This window comes from Falco cherrug, chromosome 4, assembly GCF_023634085.1.
Source record: "Falco cherrug isolate bFalChe1 chromosome 4, bFalChe1.pri, whole genome shotgun sequence".
NCBI classification, from domain to species: domain Eukaryota; kingdom Metazoa; phylum Chordata; class Aves; order Falconiformes; family Falconidae; genus Falco; species Falco cherrug.
This window is the reverse complement of record NC_073700.1, coordinates 107826465-107840726: the sequence shown is the minus strand read 5'-3', so window position 1 is coordinate 107840726 and position 14262 is coordinate 107826465. Positions and strand designations below refer to the sequence as shown.

Below are 14262 nucleotides of genomic sequence, written 5' to 3'. Positions count from 1 at the left end.
TAAAATTCCCAGTAAGATCTCTGCATGTAAGCATTATAACTGAAGAGATGGCATTTACTTAAAGAAACTGAAGACATTTAAAAAAACTTAATTACAATTCAAAAAACATTATGGAGCACTTAACATGTTTATTTGAATAGTAAAAAAATATAAAGAAAAATATTGTGTACTTACTATCATTCAATGTTGTGAAGTCCAGGAATCGATATTCATAGCAAATATCTATCTTGGTTTCTACCTGGGGCCTCTTCAAAGTTGAATAGATATTACCAGGTCGTTTTTCGTCATGCTTCTCCAGTTTGTTCAATCCACAACCCATTTCAGCAGCTCCTGATACAAAGAGGCAGGGAAAGGGAAAAGGGAAAATGCATAAAACAACATTCATTTTGGTTTGGTTTTTTCTGGTTTCATGTACCACACTAGCACATTATGGTGATTCTTGGTTTTTAAATACAAGCTACCTACAGGCCTATATGAAATAGTATAATTAAATAAATGCTTAAATAGTAACAGAGGTATATATTACTCATATCAGCCCTCAGGCATGCTATTATTTAATTGGAAAATTGATAGTTTAATACATGTATTTTGCATCTTTCAAATTATTTCAGAATAATACTCTGAAAGACACGAACTCCATTATAAAAAGTGGCTGAAAATGCAGAATAACTTGCTTAGGTAAAGGTTGACAACTTGATAAAATTTCTATATATGCAGTTACTATGAAAGCAGATAGTATTATCTTTTACATCGTTCTCCATAACATTCAAACACCTAGACTTGTAATTCAGTGGAAAAAGCAGGCTTGCGGAGAACTACCACCATTTAGAAAACTACCTCGCTTCCTTCCACCTCATTTTTTCAGGTAAACCACAGGAAATAATGGCACTTTATAGAAGAATAAGCTTCAAGTCCACACATTTTAAAGGATTACTCCTGACAACCATTTCTGCTCCCCAATAAATGCTCCTCAATGCCCTGCAGGTTACACTGCATTTGAGTATGAAAGAATGGAAGAGCTGCTTGGTGAAAATACAGGGACGATCAGAATGCTCTCATTCCTTTTCAACAGTGCTGGTCAGACTGAGGCAAATTATTCCAGCCAGCAGTGAGTATCCACAAATAATGACATACCAGTTAGGCACCTGAGGTTTTTCATCACAACCCACCCAACATCCTGCCTCCGCCTACACGGAGACACTCATGCACTGGGGATGGGGAGGGGAATCAATAAACACTCCGCGACGAAGAGGGACTCCCGCAGGCCACCCTAGACACTTTGAGGCGCGGGATCCATTCAGTTTAAACGCACCGCATGAAGCATCGCAAAGATTGCTGTTTCACCCTCCCTGCAACCTCTGACAGATCAATCTTTCACATTCAGAAGACAGGATCTCTGCTCCCTTCATCACTCCTGTTTCCAATTCTCTGTGTGAACACAGGTGACCCTATGCTCAAATTGAGATCTTAACACGGCCTATTAAAGTAACATTGATGCTTCCCTGTCTCTGCTGCAAGTAACATGCCCACTGCACCTAAAATCATCATTCACAGCTGAATCACATTCACAGTTTACTGTCAGCTTCCCAATAGACAAAGAACCCATGTCTTTATTTTTATCCAACACAGCTAATTGAGGAGTTTCCAACCCATCCCCCATAACTTTGCTCTATTCCTTTGCATTTCTGCTACTCAGTAATAATCTCATCCCATTCTCCTGCACCCCTGGAAGAGCTGGAAGTCTTTCCAGGCTCAGCAGTGCTGCCCACCTTCATATCATCTGCAGAGTCTGTAAGTGCACACCTACATCTTATTGCAAAGTCACTAATAAATACATCAAAATAGGCCTGAGCAACACATCAAACCTTAAAAAAATACCATAGTAAATACGTGATCACACTGAAACTGGAAGCAGAAAAAACATTTGCTAGAAAGACCTGCAGCATCAAGGAAAATGGATGATATGTCATACATGTTCCTGAACTTTAAGTATTTGGTGGATTCATCCAACAGAAAAAAGCCCTTCCCTATTCATTTTGAGAGAAAAGCAAAAACTACTTTATTTTAACAATTTCTATGAATGAAAGCTAGGTTTGGGGAGTTTCATTTTTTTTATTTTGGCATTTAAAGTTAAAAATCCTCAGTATCTTTTACTGTTCCCAAAATGATACTTTCTACTTTTTTTTTTTTTGTAATGACAACTATCACCATTAAGAAAATGATTATTCGTTCATATATACAGCAGCTCCTTTCTTTTCCCTGTGCAATATCATTAACTTAAGTCTAAAATGTTATTTATTCTAATATGTAAAAGTATATTGTATATTAATGTGCCCTACAAGATACTATGCATATTTCCATGGACTGTAACAGAACACATCTAGCAGTCTATCTGTGCTTCAATATATTGTAGTGAGGAATTAAGACAGCAGTAAGTGTTAGCAAGTGTATCAAATTTCCTGTTTCACTGATGCCCCAGTAATTCTTGTAAGTACAGCATTTTGTAAGGAATAAAATTCCATTTCAGAGGTCATTAAGCTGCACTGCCTGCAACCTTTAGTTATACAAAAAGTCAAATCCACAGAACTCTTCAGACAGCGATGGCTGCAGAAGGAGGCCTTGGGGACTCGGTATTTCACATCACGGAGAATTTTGCATTCTTTCCTAAATTGGGGTGAAAGTGCTAGAAAATACAAGCCTGCTCCTCCAGCAGCAGCCACAGACACTGTTCTGTGCTTCTTTAGCAAACGTTTCCTCAGCCCTTTTGAGAAAACCAGTCCACCCTCACTGCCCATTCAAGTAACAGTCTCTGCAAACAGTGCCAACAGACAAGTCATTCAGCATGGAGATACCTGCCCACCTGGGACTGAACTAAAAACATACATTTTTTTGTATTAATTCACCGAGTGACTGCTTACCAGAAGACTGATTTTCATCTTCCCGTTGCTTGGCTAAAACTTCAATTAGTAACCTTGAGGATAAATACTTCCTCAATTTTGTTCACTACAGACCCTTAAATTTATGTCACTGAAGCACACATATGGAAAAGGATGTTTTCACTTTAATAAAAATGAGGTATCAGTAAAAAAAATACTTTTCACAAAATCACAATCTTTTCCACAGTAATTAGGATGCAAGTGCTGCAGCAGTAGAAAATAAATCTTAAGAAATAAATTTTCTACTTTAATATAGGAGTGTAAGTATTTAAAAAAATCCAGAGATGTATGAATACTTAAAATTTTTCTTGAAGAGACTGATGGTGCGTGTATGACAAGTAATCACTGAATCACCAAATTCTGCTCAGTGTTATCCCACAAACTTCCTACTGGGACAGCTTACTTTATAACCTTTCAAAGACTTCTAACATTAGTTATTACCCTCTTCCTTCCTTTCCTTTGCAGCAAAATTAGTGCTGTTCTGAGTCTTTCTACCCTCATCTTAAAATATCTCCTTGCTTTTCAGCTACAAATCTAGTTGTCAACAGGACATTATTCACCTTCTTCATTTTCTACGCTGAAGTTATCAAAGAGTCCTGTAAGGAATGTTAATCATTGATGCATTCAAAGTAATCTAAACCCGCTTCAATACCTTTTTTCAGCAGGTATATTGTTTCGCTATAAGGGATGCTTAAGCTTACTGTACTATTTATATTTATCCTGGCTTCCTACACCTGCATGTGAATTGTACTTTTTTTATTATTACTAAAATATTATCACTAATATTCACTTTTTAGTAGAGCAAATAAAAAAACCCGAATTCTTCAAAAACACTGCCAAATTTTCAAATATTTTTTACTCTGCAGTAGGTTCTAAATGCAAAAATTAATTATCGACTCACTGGTTCCATACTTACAAGAAAATACCTTGAGCGATAGAAAAAGTAACATCTAACGAAAAATATTAACCAGTAAAATTAAGATTTCACTATGGGCTTTTACAGCTACATATGCTGGAAAGGCTAATTCTGTCCACAAACTCATTTATATTATGAATTAATCTTACGCATACTCTATGATCTTGATAATTCTAAAATTGTTCTTGTATTCAGCCACGTGATGATAAAACTAGAACTGAAACGCAGATCTAGCTACAGATTGGTTTTTTTTAGTCTGTGTCTTATTTTAATTTTGCAAAACATCCAAAATGGAAACTGTGATGAGTTGCAGAACAACAGCAAAGCCTAGAGTCAATTTATTCCTAAATTTGTCTTGTGAATGACAGCAAAGGTCCCCACTGCTTAGGAAATGAGCAGCTTCCTTCTGCAAACTGAGTTCAAACATTTAACCCGGAATTTGTACATCCCAAGTAAATGTCCAACTTGCAAGCCACAGAATAAGCCTCTTGTTGCCACCTCCTCCTCCCCATGACTGTCCTTCATCGTGTGTTTTAGGAGTAGAGGAGCTCTGGCAAATACCTGGCGGAACAGGACAGAAACCAGCAACCCACCCGTGCAGGGTGAATGACCTGCCCCCGAAAACTGCTTCCCAGTGCAAGGTTTACTGAAACTGGTACCATCCTTTGCCATGAAAAACAAAAAATTACAAGAAATTGTACTCGGAAAGAGAAAAAAGAACACTGGTATTTCCATTCTTAAGCACTTCTGTGATCCATGAAAATGAGCGTATCTTAAATAAATTATGGGAATTTTTATAGCTCTTTTAGGAATCTGGCAAGTTTTCAGCTTATGATCTCTGAACTTAACCTGTGTTAAAATACACTCTGCAGCTTGGGTTCGCTTTCTCACTTTTCTAGCTTGTGTTCAAAACAGATGAAATACAACAACTTCAGAATTAGCAAAGAAGAACAACAAGCATAAAACAATATAATGTAGCTAACAACTTTTCTTGTTAATAATGGTTCAGGCCCGAGGATTCCTTTTCAGCAGGAAGAGAGGTAAAAAACTCTTACCTTCTACGCGATTTTCTGTTTGGGGTCGGTTTGGGGAACAAATGGAGATAATTTTCTGATGTATTGCCCCTTCTTTTTATGGAGCTCCGTAACAATGTATCTCCAAGGAATAAGAATGAAAATTACATCCAAACCTAACAGAACCACATGACTAATGGAAGTTTGGATAGATTACCAAGTTAAGTAATTCCAGGGATGTTTATGAACTAAGTATATTTTGGCTAAATAGTTTATTTCAGCTGTATCAATATTACAGAAAGCATCATGTTGATGACTACTTACAGGGATGATTTGAAAAGAATTCCTAAACAAACCTTTTAAAGGATTATAATATTGGAGTCAACTGCTAAGCATATAGCATTAAACTGAATATTCTAATACACCTGTAAGCACAATACACTACCAAAAGAAACAAGGTAGTTTTAATATTTACAATGGCATCCAAAGAAAATGTGCTGTACAGGCAAATTATGCTACTGCCAACTTGCTTTTAAGTGCAATTAGTACTTGCTTGCATTAATATATTTAAAATGTTTATTGTCCAGAACTAGTGACCTCGTTTTGTAAGCTTTATCACAAATTAATTTATTTTGTAAAATACATATCATAAGTTACCGCTAATGTTCCTTTCACAAAATTATGGAATACAGTGTTCTTACTGGTTAATGCAGCTGCTGGGAAACAAGGTAGCTGCAATTATTAATAGGTTTTCTCTCTTGATTTTGGTTAAGTCCTTTCACCCTGGTTCTTCCTTCCATGGGTAATACCTAGCTACCTCAAAGGGATGCTAGAAGGCTTTTAAAAATAATTACAGGACTTCACATTTGTCGTGCAGTAATGAGACATACTTATTTTCTTAAACACTCACTCCTGTAATCCTAATCTTGCCATCTTCAAAATAATAAGCACTTCATGCTCAGCTCAGTTCACTTGCTGGCATGTGGTCACTAAGTTCTTGCATTCTTCCCAGGCTACAAAACACCAGTGTTTAGTCCCCCATTCAGCTCTAAACAAACTCTGAGAGAGCTTGCAACTTAGGGGTGAGTCCCTTTCCTAGCATAGTTAAAGCAACAAAACAGAGGAGGAATAACAAGGCAAAAAAACAATCAGGCACAGAAGCATAACCGAAGCAGAGGATTAAAAACCACCAGACCTGACAAACTGGGTGTCCAGGAAAACAAAGGAAGGAGAATACCATGGTAGGATGATCCTTTACAGGTTCCCAGAATAGACCCATGCTCCTGACGTATCCCCATTTTTCCCCACCCTGACTTACCACTGCATAGGCTTTTTGTGATATTACACCATTAAGAGGGAAATTCCTTACCAAGAGATACCCACTTGGCCTTTTTTCAAGAGTATTACCATACAGGGGGGAGGGATCAGTTTTTTAACTTACTAACGTTTACCGAGGTTCTGGACGACTTATTTTGAAAATACGAAGAACAATTACCATAAATCAGTCCTATCTTTGCTGGATGTCACAGCTGACCAATTTTTTTCACCATATACTTACCAATTTGATTAGCGCCACCAGGATTTTAGACTTCCAGCTGATAACTAAATCTCAGCTTATTGAAAGGCTGGTGAAAGAATAATACCAGATTTATTCTTTATGATTGATTTGATTTAAATTAAACAGCAGAGCAACCTAAGTAAATCTGCAATTAAGGTTTTCCATGTCAAAAGGCAAATCTCAAACTAAAGGAACTCGTTAGTGAGATGAACAGGAATGAAAAGTTGGAGGGTGTGAGCACAGCGGAGGTCTGGATCATGTTTAAACTATAATACGAATATCTGCAGAATTTGGAACCCAAGGAAGTGACAAGAGAATTCACAAGAAGGTTTCCAGACACAGTGAGATGGATTACCTAATAAAGGAGGAAAGGTAGAATAAGCAAGAGTGCTTTCAAGGGACAGAAAAAAAAAGCTCAGCAGAGGAAACTACGGTCTCGGGTCAAGAAACACCAGCATAAAGTGAAATATGCCACAAGTCAAGCCCAGTTAGAGAGGCCAAAGATACCGCAAACTAAACGGAAGCAGAGTGCAAATCAGGAGTACGGATTTGGACTCATACCAAGAACTCTGGAAGACCTGTCATGATGAACTGAAGATCCAATTGCTAGACTTAAAAAACCAGACTCTTGCACCGGGTTTGGTACCATCTCCCTGGCAGACGAGAAAACATACTGCCTACACAAGAAAAGGAGGAAAACAGATTTTGGCCAATTAAGGCAATTACTAGTCTAGCCTAAAGAGTTTGCTAAGCTTTAGGAAGAAAACAAAGTCATATGTGGATAAATACAATATGGATTCAGTAAAGTTAGAACAGACTGCCCTGCTGGGTCTTGCATACACAAGTCACAAAGCAAGCACAACCCTAGCGTGCAGCATGCTAAATAACACGCCACCGCGATAATGCAATTTCAACAAAACGTTACTAGGTGCTATCGTTTTTATTACAGTGTTCACAACACTGGTCTTGGGCTCAACTGTGCTGCCCTGCGTAACACACGCTTCCTTGGCTCTGTGCTGTCCCTGGGCCTGCGGGCTCCCTGCCCGTCATCAGGCTGCGCTTAGCCGCCTCTAGGAAAACAAAGCTGGTCTGCATGTGCGTGTGCACCTGGGCAAGAGGGTTGGAGGAAAAAGAGGATCAGAGAGAACTGGTGGAGGAGTAAGGCAAGTGTTGTGCTGGTGTTGGGGAGCAATCTGAGGAACAGAAAGTTGGCGGGACAGTCTTTTTACCCCACCCACATCACCCCGTAACTTTCATCCACAAGGTTTGATACTGAGCGATACCATGGTTCTGTCTTTCAGTACAGCAAAAGATTCAGACGGTACCACATATTTCTACGGTATAATTTTAGGCAGGGCGTTTCTGGTCAAGACAAAGATGTCACTCAACAAAGCACAGGTAAAATTTCTCCTGAAATACCACAGCTGCAAAAGTTAAAGCAAGGTGCCTCCACATGAAGACAGGAAATTATGGAGATGCTAAGAAGGACTCAAGAACTACTCTCAAGAACTTCAGGGGAAACTGTAGCAGCTAACATTTATAATCTAGCAAATTAAAGACTGAATGGACCCAACAGAAGCGTGCATAGGAATGTTAGATACGAATCCACCTTTCCTTTAGGGCTAATCCCCCACCACGCTGAACCCACAGGCAGGAAAAACAGATGCATATTGCAATGTATGCACAGTAGCTTCCAGGACAGAAAGTAAAACCATGGTAAAACACAACGCTAGACAGACTTGACCGTCCTATGCTTACTGTCTTTTGCAAGTTTGCCATGAAGTCAAACCCTGGCCAACCAATTTGGGGTAAAAAATGGACCACTGGAGCCACGTGTGAAGATGTGGGATCTTACATGAAGCTGGGGGATGGAATAATAGTTACGCAACTATTTTTTATTTATTTCTTTTAAATACAGGCTTCATGAATTTTTATTTTTATTCTTTGAAAGCCTGTGGCTCCAGCTTTTTCACCACAGATTCTGAGGCCACTTCGTTATACCCAATATGGTATCTGCATTTCCCAGTACCACAGCTCAGAACTCCCCTAGGTATTTAATCACAGCTGTATCTACTCATTTTGTGCTACATTCTCGCTCTCAGACCCGGGGAATGCCAGCATTCAAGAGGTGGAAAGCCCCTTGTCTAATGAAACTGACTTGAGGTTAAGTTAGATTCCTAAAATAACCCTTCATTCTGAGACTTTTCTTTTTTTCCTTAGAAAAAACAGAAATTAAATACACAAATGTGACCACTAGTATTGTGAAAAAGAGGGTTATTGCCAGTAACTTGTTATTCAATACCAGAAGCTGAAATGGATTGGAGTCATTAAAAATAAAACATAAACGCAGATGTACAACAAGATTTCCCCTTGTAAACTAGAGATCAGCTATGTCTTGACAACGTTAGTTATTCTTCTACTAAACAAAACCAAAACCAACACAATTTGCTTTTTACGGGAATAAAAATAGAAGCAGTACACAATCGTACCAAAGCTTCCAAACTTTGGCTGAAAACAGTAAAGAACGTTTTGCCAGGTGTAGTGAAGTTTTCATTATTTTACGGCCAGCGCTGGCTGGAGCAGGACACCGCCCGCGCCGCGACCACCGGCCGGCCCGGCCCCAGCCCTGCCTGCCACGGGTTCGAGTCCTTCCCCGGCCCGGGGCTGGCAGCGCTCGGCGGCGCAGCACGCTCAGTCGTAATGCAGAACAAATGCGTCCCATTAATTATCTGACCAAGTTGGAAGTTACACAGAAGAGCTCTAAAAACCCATCCGACTACACTCCCCTTTTCCAGAAATACACAGGCTGCGAGAAGTAGCTGCTCTGACAAGAATTTAGATAAGCCAGAGAGGAGAGACGCGTTTCACACTCAAGATACCACAGCCGCTGACCCACGTCCACGCTGCCCCTCCTTACGCTGTAATGAAAACGCGCTGAAACGGTATCGCGGCAAGGGCGATACCCAGCCCAGCCTTCGAAAATAACAACCGCACAGTCGCAGACCCCAGCTAGCCACACGATGGCACACCGCGGCACCGCCGCCTCCAGGTGCCCGCATGTGGCGAGCGGCGCCGGGCCGGGCGGGCGGGCACCCACCCCGGCTGCCCTCGGAGCTCGCCTCCCTCCCCGGCGCCGCCTCACCGCGGCGCTGCCGGAACGCCAGCAACGGCGCTGGCCGGGAGCGATTTCCAGCAACGCCGCCCCCGGCCCCGCGAGCGCCCCGGCGGCGGAGCGCCCCGGCGGGGCCCGGCCCGGCACCCTCCTCAGCCTCCGACAGGACGGCGCCGCGCGCCCGCCCCGCCGCCTTCCCGGGCCCAACGGCCAGCGCCGGCGGGCCCCGCACCGGCCCCGCGGCACACGGCGGGACCGCCGCCCCCTTCGGAGCGGCGCTTCCCCAGCGCTGCGCCAACCGAAATCCGCTTGGGGAGGGGGCGGGAGCGGCCTCCCCCGCGCCCCCGGGAAAGCCTCGAGCGGCGCCCCCAAAGCCGGGCACGCCGGGCAGCCGGGGCGCCCCTCCGAACTTCGGCAGCCAAAGGATCGAGACGAGTCCGAGCCCCGGCGCGGCTTCCCCCGCCCTGCCCCGCCGCAGCCCCCGCCCGGCCCCGGGCCCCCCGCCCGCCCCCTCGCCAAGTTCGCCCGCCGGGCCGGGCGGGTGCGCGCGGTACCTGGGACGGGCGGCGGGCGAAGCGCAGCCCGGCGGTGCTGAAGGATGCCCAGCGGGCGGAGACGGCCGGCCCCACTGACAGCGCTTCCTCCTCCTCCTCCTCCGGCTGCCGCCCGTGCCCGCCCGCCGCGCTCCGGGGCCGCTCCCCCCTCGGCTCCGCGGCGGGGAGGTGCCGGGGCAGCGCCGCGCCGCCACACGGTCCCGCTGCCCGGCAGAAAGTTTGAGGCGCGCAGCCCGGGGGCGGCGGCGCCGGGAGGCACCTCGGCGGGGCCGTGCCGGGCAGCTCCGCTCCGCTCCGCGCCGAGCCCGGCGGCCGCGGCCACTTCCTCTTCCTCCGAGCCCCGCGCCCAGCGGGAGCCGCGGCCAGGCAAGGGGCAGCGGCAGCGACAAGGGGAGGGGGCTCGGGCCAGGGCTGGGAGTCCCTCGGGCGCTGCCCGCCTCAGCCCCCGGCCCGGCGCTCCCCCGGCAGCAGCCGCGCTCCTTCCCCTCCGCCCCGCGGCGGGAGAGATCTGCCGCGGGGTCCCGCCAGACCCGGGCTCACCGCAGCGGAACCGGCCCCGTTACAGCCCGAGCATCTTCCCTCAGGGTGCCTGCTCGCTCACCCTCCCCCGCTGGGGCAAGCCGCCCCCCCCCCCCCCTTCTCCAGGGCAAAGAAGCTCGGCTCCCTCAGCCCCTCGCCACAGGCCCTCCACTGAGCCTGGCCCAGCTGTCACCAACCTTCTTGTCGCGGGATTGTGAAGGGGGGATGGCACACCTGGACAGGGTATGAGGTCTGGAAGAGCCCCAGTAAGCACCAAATAGAAGAGGATAATCGCTTTTTCCAAGCTACTGGCACTCTGTTGTCCTTTTTGGCTATGGTCAGCTTGCTGCGTGATGTGCCCACAGCCTTTGCAGGCAGGCCCCAGTCCCATCTGCACAAGGTGTCCTCCTTTCCCAGAGGCAGAACATTTGTCCTCGTTAATCGTGCTGGCCTGTTCCCGAGCCTGCCCAGGTCCTTCTGGACAGCAGCCATCCCCCAGGCTCATCAACCGCGCCCCCCCGTACACAGCCATGTGCAAACATGGCAACAGAGAACCCCGGCATCTCCTCCAGGACCATGAAAAAGATGTTAAAATACAACAGGCCTCTACTTGCTACAGCCCTCCAGGCAAAGTGCAAACCATTAAACCGCGACTGAACCCAAGCACACAAGCAGCTTTTTACCCGTCTAGCTGTCCACCCACCCAGACTACAGAATCCTAAGCACATACTAAAATAGCACAGCAGCCCGTGCCAAGCACCTTCCTAAAGTTGCCATAGCACCCACAACCATCCCCATGCCTACACAAGCAGCCATTTTATCATAGAAGGCAAACAGTTGGTGATGCGTGATATCACCCTTTCTAGACACGTGAAATATACAAAAGCAAGTCTGTTCCAAGGCGACTCAATGATTTTCCCAGGGACCGATTTCCTCATGGTTCCCCAGATGGTCCTTCTGGCCTTTCCTGAAAACGGGTGCAACATTTATTTGCCTTGCTTTAGTTGTGGACATCCCTCACCCCACTCTAAATTAAGAGTACAGAAAGCAGCTGCTTTCAAGGCATCAGCCAGCTCTTCTCAGCACCCTGACACAGACCAGCTGGTCTCAAGATTTGTACAGGTCAAGTTCTTAGAAGAAACCCTGCCTTCATCCTCATCCACTGCTGGTAGCTCTTTGCTTGCTTGAACCTTGCCTCCAAGCACACAGGTCTGGAAGACTGAGGCAAAGGCAGCTCCGAGTACATCAGCCATACTTGTGCTTATTCAGCAACAGGCCCACACGTTCCTTCTTCAGCCTCTTACTGTTAACATCGTGTTTTGAGAGCAACATGAGATTCCACGAGCCCTCGTGTGCATCACCACCACCCCTACTTACCTCGGTAACATTTCTAATAACTCCTTCACCATAACCTGTTCTTGCTTCCACCGTGATTGTTTTGCAAGGAAGTCCAGTCAGGTGTTCCCCATTTAGCCTAGCTAATGTCCCAGCCCAACTTCTTTTCCTATTTGGATGTGCCACTCTTGCATAGAGAAAAGGTTCCCCTTAAAAACCTGCCAGCTTTCCTACGCTCCCTTCGCCTTTCACAGCTGCCTGCCAAAGAAGCCAACGCTGGCTCGCTGAAGTCCAAGGACTTGCTTTCCCCACTCCCTTCAGTATCCCGCGCTGCACTGTACCATCACATCTACAGACAGGGTTCCTGTTATCACATTCCTAAACCATTCTTCCTTGTTAATGGACATCCATTTCTGCGACACCCCTGGTTGGCCCATTCAGCGTGATTACCAAGAAAGCTTCCTGAAATCTGCTAGATTGCTTGCAGATCCGACCTTGTTACCCTTCCAGCCATCAGGGAGATTCTCTCCTCTCCAAGAACCAGGATCTGTGACCCACAGGTGTCCCCCCAAATTGCTAATTTAATCAACCTTCATCCTGAGTAGCTAGTCTGTAATCCACAACTTACCATGCTTGGTAGCCTCTCCTCTGATCCTTAAGTGTTCTCAACCAGCCTGTTAACCATCAGAGAGCTCCATATATTCCAGCTGCTCTTTTTACAGAGGGGGCAACCCTCCTCCTTTACCTTCCCTGTCACTCCAGAAAAACATGTACCAAGCCCAAATGCCATGCTTGTAGACCAAGCCTGGAACTTTGCTTGCCACTGTCATTGTACTTGCCCTCAGTAGGCCAGAAACCTGTTCAGCAATTGCCAAAACACCCTTGATTAATACTGAAACTGCTTGAAGCCCTTGTGCCTTGCAGACACAACTGCATTTGCTACACTTTGGCCACTTAAGAATCTTTCTCCCTACCATGTAGATGCATAAACCAAATCAAATTATGTAAAAGTATACAAGCAAACACTACGTGAATACCTCAATTCCACCCTAACTGCAGATTATTTTTGTATTTAAGGTTGGTACTGTGATGGATGAAATTTACTCCCTACACTTTTCCCTCAAGAGCCATCAGTAAACAAGAAAATTTCTGTAGAGTGGCCTCTGTCCACATTTAAGTCCTCTTAAAGCACAACTATCAGCATTAGCTCGTAGCCAGCAGCCAAAAAGTGTAACATCAAAACACTGGAAGCGGGGAAATAAAGTTCCTTCTTTACCAGTGCTGAACTATGAAACAAACACTTGCAATGCATTTCGTGTAGGAACTTTACCCATCTCCTTTTTCTATTTCCTTCCGTGTTTGGGGTTTTTTCCCTCCATTTAATTATTTACACAGTTTTTCCTCTTTGCTTGTCCTTCATCATTTTTCCTCCACTCATTAGTTTCTCCAGCTTTCTGACTGTGTGAGAAAACAGCATGCAGTCACATCAGGGTGCCATGTAATTGAGCTGTTTTTCTGATACTACTGTTAAAGCATATGGGGAAGGATTGCTAAGTGTGTAGGAAGAAGTGAAAGTGCAGCTTTCCCTTTTATTATAACCACATCAGGTCATAGATGGCTCTAGAAGGAGCATCCTAGGCACCAGACCTTGCTGACACCACAGGATTTGCAGATCGACACCTCAGGGGTTGAACTGAAAGGATGTCTGACAACATTAAAGGCTTTTGCTAGTGCAAAGTCTTCTTGGATACAGAAAGGGACATCAGCGCTAAGAAAACAACATTCCTGGATGACCACTGATCGCTATGAAGCGGCACTCCTGTACAGATGAAAAGTGTTTCAAATTAACATTTACAGTGGGTCACATAGCACAGACCCAGGCACCACAAACCATCTTTCCACAGTAAGTATGTGTCTGCAAACTTTGAGCTATTGGTGCTTTGACGCAACAATTTCAAGCTGGAATTCCTTTACTCCAGTGTTAAATGTACAACCCGTTAAGACATTTCTGCACTTTTTACTGGAGAGAGATTTGAATTAAAATTTTGTTCCACAGAATTTCTGACATGGAAGTGTTTTTCTCTGACTAAGACAGTAAATTACAGAAGTGGCAAATTGATTACCAGCACAGGATACCTCTACTATCACCTGTTCAGGTGTGTCTACACTGAAATGCAAGAAAACAGATGGTTCAAGTGCCTGTTGTTGAAGCATAGCATACGATTTAAATTGATGCTGTACATCTAAACTATTGTTTCTAGACTACCACTGTGAGAATTTCAGAATTCCACTCTGGCTCACTAATGCCTATATATTCTT

General features: G+C 44.9%; 1 protein-coding gene across 2 annotated transcripts in view; it reads right to left on the bottom strand.

Moving 5' to 3' along the window:
• The window catches only part of RFTN1 (raftlin, lipid raft linker 1), a 100427-nt gene extending 89962 nt beyond the window's left edge, over window positions 1-10465 (bottom strand). The window contains exons 1-2 of one of the 2 annotated variants that reach the window (XM_055708739.1): window positions 10090-10465; window positions 175-330 (exon numbers count right to left, since the gene is read on the bottom strand). In XM_055708739.1, coding sequence (XP_055564714.1) covers window positions 175-319 — 145 coding nt within the window. In that variant the 5' untranslated portion in view covers window positions 320-330; window positions 10090-10465. Of the gene's footprint in view, window positions 1-174; window positions 331-8912; window positions 8932-10089 lie in introns of those variants that run through there. The other variant, XM_005445798.4, reaches the window with a different exon arrangement.
• Window positions 10466-14262: the final 3797 nt, after the last annotated feature.